The 9,564-nt window shown below is 40.6% G+C and overlaps 1 protein-coding gene across 1 annotated transcript; it reads left to right on the top strand.

Annotated features, from left to right (window-relative positions):
• Positions 1-2,424: 2,424 nt before the first annotated feature.
• Positions 2,425-8,275, top strand: LOC135259993 (butyrophilin subfamily 1 member A1-like). Its single transcript, XM_064345016.1, has 9 exons — positions 2,425-2,852; positions 3,068-3,121; positions 3,624-3,989; positions 4,383-4,676; positions 4,987-5,121; positions 5,227-5,253; positions 5,394-5,417; positions 5,822-5,878; positions 6,437-8,275. The coding sequence occupies exons 2-9, from the start codon at positions 3,070-3,072 to the stop codon at positions 7,054-7,056; spliced, it is 1,575 nt and encodes a 524-aa protein (XP_064201086.1). The 5' UTR covers positions 2,425-2,852; positions 3,068-3,069; the 3' UTR covers positions 7,057-8,275.
• Positions 8,276-9,564: the final 1,289 nt, after the last annotated feature.

Raw genomic sequence — 9,564 nt, 5'->3', positions numbered from 1 at the left:
CTGATTACCTGGCTAAATGTATCCAGATTAGAAAACAAAACATGTGACTGTGTGTGACTTATGGAAAGGAGGGGGGGAACAGATAACTCCTTTGTTTTGAACAGTTTTCTAGGCTCAGATACGGATCATCTTCATGTAGCTGCATAGTATTGTTTGATAATGCTTTGTAACTGATGAAATCGATTTCAGTGGGCAACTATTGTATGATGTATTTCTTTAATTGTTAAATTCTGGTATCTAAATAAAACATTATTGACATTAAATGAGAAATTGAAATTTCTACTAATATTGTACTCATTTGTTACACCTGTCACTGCTTAAATAAAATATAGGCTAAATATTCTCAAGCATTGCATCCACAGACATAATGAAGACACATTGCACCATTTTTGGATGTTTTTTTTTTTCTCCAATTTTTCTAGAACCACACTGCTTTCAATTACCAGTAGGGGGTTGTTACAGCAGCATCGCAGTGTTCAGTTTAGAGCATTCTAATCACATATTTGTGACCTCACACCTTAAAGGGTCAATTGCTAGATTAAAGGCGTCGACCAAGTGGTCCACCTGCCCCGATCGCCCATTCATTCCGCGCGTCTCGCTCCCCTCTCCCGACGACGTGGCACCGGAGTGGCCTGCTTTAACCTCGGGATGCTGATGCCGATGTTGAGCAGAGCCTGGGATAGGGAAGGGAAAAAAACGGAAGGCTGAGTGGGAGAGCTGGAGATGGAAACCGTGACGCAAGTTCGCGGTTGTCATGGAAACCGCAATGACAGCGACACGAACCAGGCCAACCGGCGGGACTTGATTTATGGGAGCGGCGGGGAAAGAGAGAGAGACGGGATACAGGGGAAATACCAGAAGGCAAACAGACTGATTTCTGTAGGAGGCTGAACATGCTACAGCACTGTGCTATTGCATGTTGCATTTACTGTAACACTACATTGCAATGATGCAGACTGTAATCAGGAATACTACTGAGCAAGACAATGAATCATCATGTCCTATTGATGCCGAGGGACATAATATTCAAAAATAAAATAACAAAAATGTGTTCCTCTTCTACTATAATAATAATAATAATAATTATTATTATTATTATTGTATGTATTGCTTATTTTTCCTACTATAAAGTATGAAATATCAGTATATAGTAGTAGTAGTGACAGCAGTACAAGTATGATACTAATTACTGATACTGTAATAATACCTTAGTGAAACAAGTAGTTTTTATTAAAGGATCATTAAAGCAACTGTAATTATAATTAGCAGCATACAGTGTTTATAGTAACAGCAGTAGTAGTGCTGGTGGTAGCTGTATCATGAAAGGGCGACATAGCTGGGGACGACATAGCTCAGGAGGTAAGACCGATTGTCTGGCAGTCGGAGAGTTGCCGGTTCAAATCCTGCCCTGGGCGTGTAGAAGTGTCCTTGAGCAAGACACCTAACCCCTAACTGCTCTGGCGAATGAGAGGCATCAATTGTAAAGCGCTTTGGATAAAAGCGCTATATAAATGCAGTCCATTTACCATGAAAGTAACAGTAATTGGTAGTATATAGTAGTACTAACAGCAGTAGTACTGGTTGTAGCTGTGTTATGTGCAAAACTGTGAGAACAAACCTTTGCCTTTGAGTCTAAGGGTGACACTTACACTCACAAGAAATATTATTAGTGGGAAAATAAACTAAGATAGAGCAAACGGAATATGATTATAATAATCTTATTATTATTATTATTAGTATTATTATTATTTATTTTTAATGAAAGCTCAGCATTGGGTGTGAATATGAGGGAAAGGATGAGCAAGAGCAACAGATTTGTTACTAATTAATGCCATTTTGTTACGTTCAGCTCGGCTTGGTTACTCCACGTTGTAGCTTGGTTACTCCAGCTAGGCACAGTGCCATATAAACACACTTAGACATGCACCTGCAGTCACGGGTCATGGCGTTTACAATATGGAGCGTTTCTTAGGCGTAAACTTGCATATTAGGCCTACCATTAATATTTCTTATTCAATTGTCTTGAACTAAACTTTAACCACAGAAGGCTATAATGTAATTTGTAATTACAACTCGAATATAGGCTACAACAAAGACGGTTTGTGTAAAATGTTACAATACATAATAAGCCTAAATTTACTGTGCCAAGCAACGTTCATGTTGTAAATTTTTATCTACCTTTAATCCACTATCAACCCGAAAAGTACTCACAGACATAGTAGCATTTGCAACCCAAAATGTCAGTTTAGAATGACATCATTTGCAAAACCGTTTTAACAAGTCGTATTTTTGGAAGTTACTTCAACACTTCTGGCTACTAGTAGGGACTTTCCCCCCTTCATAAATGAAACCGAAAGTAAATGAAAGCGAAATACAAGGAGGTAGATAAAAAAAGAAGGTATGTGCACGTTTCTTCATTTAAAAATAATATAAATCACTTCGGCTGCTAATGCTCGAACATTTTTTGACTTGTAACAAATTTGCCAATGCAGATATTAGATATAAAATGCGTTCGCGAGCTGTTTTTTCTCTCTCTTTTGGAAATGTCCTTGTGGGAAAGCATGCTATCATGGCAGCTATCTATTTTTTCCTTTCTAAATTCTACATTTCCTGCGCTTTGTGCTTTTAAAGTGTAACACTTGAACAATGGTCTTGCACAGCTGGTTATCAAGTTCAGCCAATGCATTTCTAACTCCCGCAGAATCTGAATCAATGTACTATTTATTTATTTTTGTCGTTTATTAGGCTAGTGTTCCGGAAGGCGTTTCTTTTGTTCGGTAGGAACATGAGGACCTTTCATTGTGCATTTTATTGTTAGCCTACTCAAAAATACGTTGTCCAACCGGTTAAAGGTAAGCCACAAAAACCACTAGCGGAAGAAAAAATTCTATATGTCGAGTGGTCGTAGATCAAGTGTTGAATACAAAAATCCACGCGTTGTCGGCGACAACCGCAATCCGGAATCTCCGTCTTTCCGCAAAAAGAGCCGTATATATAGCATATGTCTGCTACATCGTTTTTTTTCCCGCTGAAATTGTTCTATCTGTTCGCCATTCTTGTTTATTAGAGATGCTGCTGTTCGTGTTCCTGGCTGCTTTGAGGCCTCTGGCTTGTGATGCTGGTGAGTGTGCTCTGCCAGACTGGTTCCCGTTTTTTACACATTAAAATGTTCTGCTGCTTTCCTGGCTTGAAGCCTACTGCGGGTTCCACTATATTGTCTTTAACGACACAGTAACCCTGTCTTTTCAAATCAACTGCACCACAACGGCACCACATACCCCCTCCACAGCAGAATGTTCAGGGTTCGATCAACTCTTACAGGAGTGCATGTCGTCCCTATTGGACTCATATGTAGCCTGCTCTGCTGGAGTTGATTTAATACTGGACATTTTACTGTGTAAGAGCAGATGTTGTAAAGTGAAACCATCCATTTCATGTATTGCAGTGAATTCATATCAAGATTTATATCAGAAAGTATAATTTAAGTGTATTGTTTGACACTACATGTGACATAATTTAAACAAAATGAATCAGGCAGTCATGTGTACACTGAAAATACGCGATCTTCTCGTACTGTGGTATACCTGCATGTTCTCATCAGTCAATGCATCCGTCCCTCGCAGAGTCCTTTTCGGTTCTGGTTCCCCCCGACCCGATCTCGGCCCGGGCGGGAAGCACGGTCACCCTGCCCTGCTGGCTGGCCCGTGCCATCAGCGCCGAGCCCATGGAGGTCCGCTGGCACCGGTCGCCGTCCTTCAGAATAACAGCCCTTCACTACATGGGGGGCCAGCTGCAGGACAGCTCCCAGGACCCCCGCTTCAGAGGGCGGGCGTCTTTTGGGTCGAGGGGCCCCGAGGCCGGAGGGCTGAAGGGGGGAGATGTGTCTCTCAGGCTGGAGAACGTCACGCTGGAGGACGAGGGAGAGTTTCAGTGCTACGTGAGCAACAACCTGCACTACGAGGCAGGGCGCGTCATTCTCAATGTGATGGGTGGGTACGGCTCACTGCGCCTATCTCCTCTTCACTTCTGTTCATTTCCTCCTGTCGCTTGAGCTGAAACATGTAGAAATTTGTTTCTTGGTGTAATAATAGTCTCTCTCACTCTCTCTCTCTGTCTGTCTGTCTCTCAGTCTGTCTCTCTCTCTCTCTCTCCCTCTATATCTCTTGGTCTCCCACTGTTTTTTTCTCTCACTCTCTCAATTCAATTGAAAATGCTTTTTGGCATGACATATTTCAGTATACGTGTTGTCAAAGCTTTGTAAAACACGTTACAATGTACGCAAAGTACAGTGTTATGTCATGAATTATAAACAAATGAACAGGCATACATGCAAATACATGAACTTAAGAATAACATTAATAATCTCTCTCTCTATCTCTCAGTGACTGGCACACCTCCCGTGTTATCCGTGCGCCAGGCTAACGACAGTCTCGTGAACGTCAGCTGTGCGTCGTCTGGCTGGCACCCCCGGCCCATTCTTACCTGGTCTGACAGTCAGGGGAGGTCTGGCCTGTCCCCCGGTGGCCTGCTGTACGGTCCTGCAGAGCAGGGCGTGGTCTCGGTCTTCAGCTGGATCCTCACCCCAGCCTCTGATGCAGCCTGGATGTCCTGCTCAGTGTTCCTCCCTGGGGAGGAAGGGAGAGAGGGAAGGGTGGCTTTGCTCACGTCAAGAGCTGGTGAGCAGATGCGGAGTCTAATCACGCTTAGTCAACGAGCACAACAGCCGCTCGGCACTGCAATGGAGTCAGAATGTCTGTCTGTATAAGATACCTGTCGATTTCTCCAATTCTTCATTTATAGAAGTTTGTATGGAGGTACAACAAGTTAGCCGTAGTGACTAGTGTTTTTTTGTTTTTTTTTAAATCCCAGTATCAGAGTAAAGTTGGCACTCATTAGGAGTCACATGGCTTTTTAATTCATCTGCTCTTTCTACCTTCCTAGTGCACTGATGCAACCCCTCTCTCTCTTTCACTCACTCTTTCACAGACACACACACACACACACGTACACACACAGGTGATCAGTCAGGTCAGTGGAAGGCGGCCTTCATTGCATTGCTCATCCTTGGATTGCTCGCCATGGCCATCGCCGCTTTTCTCTTCGTAAGAAAGAGAAGAACAGGTCAGCTTTATTTTTCTAAATATGTGTGCTGCTTTACCTTTATGATTCTCTATTTATGTACGAAGGCAAATTTGTCAAGTAAATTGAGTGTTTTCTGCGTTTCAGGTAGCAAAGAGTCAGTAGAGATCCCAGGTACGGCATCCTAGTGTTTTGGTGTTTACAGGGTCAATGAACAATGAATATTAACCTTACTAGTGCCTTATTGCTTTTTTGATAATCTTTATGCAGATCATAATAAAATTAATAAAATGCAATCTGTATTTCACTTTCAGAGAACGTTCCACTTCTACAAACAGGTAAGAGAATTTAGAAAATTTCATTGAGAAGTTGCTTAAATTGAGCCATGTTATTACAAACAACAGGTTTTGAATATATTGCCAATACTAAACAAGGGTTAACTGAACAACCTCACTGTAAGACCGCTATCGTCTCAAGGTTTTGTGAGTTATGGAATTATTTAGCTAGGAACGTAATTTTGTTCTATGTTTACAGTTTATATCAGCTTGCTGGCTAATAACTGGTTAGCTACTATGGTAACTACAGAATGCATCACATATTCAACTACAGCGAAAGTCTACAGTTCTGTTATTAAATTACTGATTATATTTTCACTTCATTAGAATCTGTCAAAGCTGTTTTTTTATTTCTTACTATTATCTAATACTGAAGTTAAAAATATTGTACTTTTCTCTCTTATCAGACTCCGACACATTGGTGTGTTTTTGTGCAGGTATTGATAAAGCAGCTAAGGAAAAAGGTAATATTTTACATTCAAAAGTTGTGTGTAAGTCGCTCTGGATAAGAGCGTCTGCTAAAAAATGCCTGTAATGTATGAAATATTGTGACCGTTTGCATTATATGGTGTGTTTAGAAATTTGTTTCACCTTTTAAAAAATATTATTTAATAATATTATTTTATAAATATGTTTTAAAATATTTTATTGATCACTTACCAATGCCATTTAATGTCTAGCAAGAATGTCTGAAATTGGTTAGACAAATTTTAGAATTTAAATATTGCTGATTTTTGGCTATACAGAAAGCAGGTGCTTCAGAATTACTTCATGTGGAACATCATGACTGGCTTAGCCAGTTATGCTTATGTGACACAACAATGCTGTAAAGTGCAAAAAAGCTGTGGGCTCGGCACCCATGGACATTTTAAGCCACCAGGTCCTTTAAAATACAGCTCCATTCATGTTTTCACCATCTTGAACCTGCTGAAACAGGGATTAGCCTTAGACAGCATTGTTCTGAATGTAATCTTTAGAGATTTGATGGCATCCATTTTGATTTATGCATTTGTTCACCACAGTGGATATCACACTGGATGAAGACACGGCTCATCAACATCTGAAGTTAACTCCGGATGGGAAAAGAGTAAGAGATTCATTAGTGTCACAAAAAAGAGACCCCAGTAAAAACAGGTTCACTCACCACTTGTTTGTCCTGGGGAAAGAGGGCTTTACCTCAGGACGGGCTTACTGGCAGGTAGGGCTGTTGGACGAGAAGGTGGGGCTGAAAATGTCCTGGTCTGTGGGTGTGGTCAGTGAGTCAGCTAAGAGGGATTGTGAAGATCTCACCCCTAGTGAAGGCTACTTGGTCTTCTCCTCAGATAGAGACAATGGACTCAGTGTGAACACCGTACCTGTAACCAGACTCTGTGAGAAACTGAGACCTAAAACTTTGGGAGTGTTTTTAGATTATGACAATAATATGATCTCCTTTTTCAATGTTGAAGAGAAAAGCCATATTTTGACTGTCTGTGTTACATTCCATGAGAAGGTTTACCCACTCTTTGGTCCAGGAATGGGTGATGATACACCACTAGTTATTCCGCCTATTCCTGATGTGAAGCAAGAATCAAACGTGAATACTGCGGAAAATTCAAATGACAAGATTCAATCCATAACCCCCACAACTGATCCCACTTAATCCTCAAATTCTGACAAAGCTTCAGACCGCAGCACAAAACCCCCAATATACGACCAAGAATAAAATGTGAATACTGCGGACAATTCAAATGACTCAACCCTGAAATTGACAACTCAGGTCTTGAGACCACAGCCCAACACAGTTTACAACCCAATAAAATGTAAATTTTGAATAAAAGAACTGGGCAGCTGGATCATACCATGATTTTCATACTATTGGCATTTGGCCTGTCACAAGAGACTTGCTTACTACACTTTATTTTCTGTTAAAACCCAAAACTGGTTTAAACTGAGGTTTGTTCAGTAGTGAAGCTCAAATATCTCTTACTATTTGTGGTACTTATGTAGATCTCACACCTTCTGTTATTTGCAATGTTTTTGGAGTGTCCAGGTGTGGCCCACTGGTGCGAGAGAGGTCTCTCCAACTTTTTCAGATATTCTTGATGCGGGAACTTGTTTCCCCTAAATATCTGTTGAGAAATGCATTTAAAAAGTATTTTGCTGTGCGCAAGAAATTACTGTAATTTTATTTTCATTAAAAGTTCTCCAGAAAAATAAGATTTTATACAGACCCAATGCAGTCACAGAATAAAAGGTTTCCAATTTTTTCTGTAGTAACATGATAGTAACAAGGCTTACCAACAAATCAAAACAGAAAAAGTGTTCTGAATATCATTAGTGAAAATGAGTGAATTTTCCAAATTTGGATTTGGACACTACTCGGGGACGACCACAAGCCAGGTTCTGTTAACTAATGACAAAATGTTCAGTGTAAATACCAAAAGAATTGAGACACGATGAGAAACCTTTTATTTTTGTCTGGATCTTTGTTCACATTACGCTGTACTCCCATGCATCTTAAGTGGCATTTACATCTAAAACAAAAAGTTATCAAAAAATGTTAAAAAAGAATAATTTTTACGAATTGTATGTAATTTCAAATTGATTATTGAATAATGACTGAATATTTGTTAAATGTGTCGCACTACATTCGAATTGCAAAGCTCAACTAATGAGGTCCATTAGCGACAACTTTATTCAAATGTGTAACTGTTTTATTGAACTTGTTCTGACTTGAGTAATGTGCTGTAATTTTGTGTTTTTGTGTCTTGTGCCAAGTGTGTTGCCTCGTTATGCAGGTACAGCACATTTTAAAATGATGCTGTACCTCTTAACTCTTTTTATAAATGTAAAATAAATACACTGCATGGGAAAAAATGCTTCTGTAGTGGGAAATGACTTGTGAGGTAGCGCCACCTGGTGGACATGTCTGCTATTCGGTCAGAAAACCAACACATTACAGTCTTGAGAATCACGGTACACACCTTAAGAACTTGGGAAAAAATTTCTTAAAAAATATTTTAATTTACAAGTGATCTGTTGCAAATCACCTGTCATAGGACACAGTAACAAACTTTCTCATAAAGACATACATCCCTCTGAACTCCCCAGTCTTAATCACTACACTACACTTCCTGCGTATCTTAAAAACAGCAACGGCTTTGACTCTTAACCTATGACTCTTCAAGCTGAACACAGTTCAGTTTCTGTAGACTGTTGTCTTTATGGTTTGAATGCATGCACCGCTGTTCCCATTACCAGAATATTACAGGGAATCCAGCAGACTCTGGGTCACATACATATTTGTTTTGGATTCAAATACTTTTCTGTGCTCTATTGATCTTGCCTGGTGTAATTCAGCCTGCCAATATGACCAGAAGGCAGGGTTTGCACTTTTTTAAAGAGCATTTCATTGGTTTCAATACACCAGACAAGATCAGTAAAGCCTAGAAAAGTATCTGAATCCAAAACAAATAGGTATTTGACCTAGGCCTGGAACCCAGTTGCCTGTGACAGGGCACTAGCTCTTACCCTACCGTTAGCCAGGCGTGTGTGAGCATTTGGCGATGTCGCCTTGTATTTCGGTCTGCTCTTGTGTTTCACGGTCCCGCATTGACCATTCTGATATTGGGGCTCGCAATAAGCCCCTCTGAGATGGGAACACTAAGAACATCACATCCCAAGCACAACGGATCCCTCTCACTAAGGTCTTCAACTACAGAGCATTGGACATGAACACAATGCCAAAAAACAATAATAATTTAGAAATCATTTTGTACACAACAGCACATTTGGGAAAAGATATCGATAACTATTACAAAAACAGCACTCCTTCGCCGACTGCAAAACTTAACAAGACGACCGAATCCGTAAAGCGATCAGCGAAAGTCAATGAAATGTTAAATTCAAGTATCTCGTTGTGTGCGCACCTGTTCCTTTTTAAATATTGGTCGTTTTCGCGGAACGAGGGTGGGAGAGACACAAGCGCGCTCGTCCCAAGGACCTGTACACCAAAATGCACTTCATACCATAAGGCTAAAGCGAGTCATGGAAAATCTGACTGCGACACGAACCAGGCCAACCGGCTGGACTTGGTTTAGGAGAGCGGCAGGGAAAGTGAGAGAGAGGGGATACAGGGGAAATAGCGGAAGGCAAACAGACCGATTAC

Source organism: Anguilla rostrata, chromosome 7 (genome assembly GCF_018555375.3).
Source record: "Anguilla rostrata isolate EN2019 chromosome 7, ASM1855537v3, whole genome shotgun sequence".
Classification (NCBI taxonomy): domain Eukaryota; kingdom Metazoa; phylum Chordata; class Actinopteri; order Anguilliformes; family Anguillidae; genus Anguilla; species Anguilla rostrata.
This window is presented reverse-complemented; position numbering and strand designations above follow the sequence as displayed.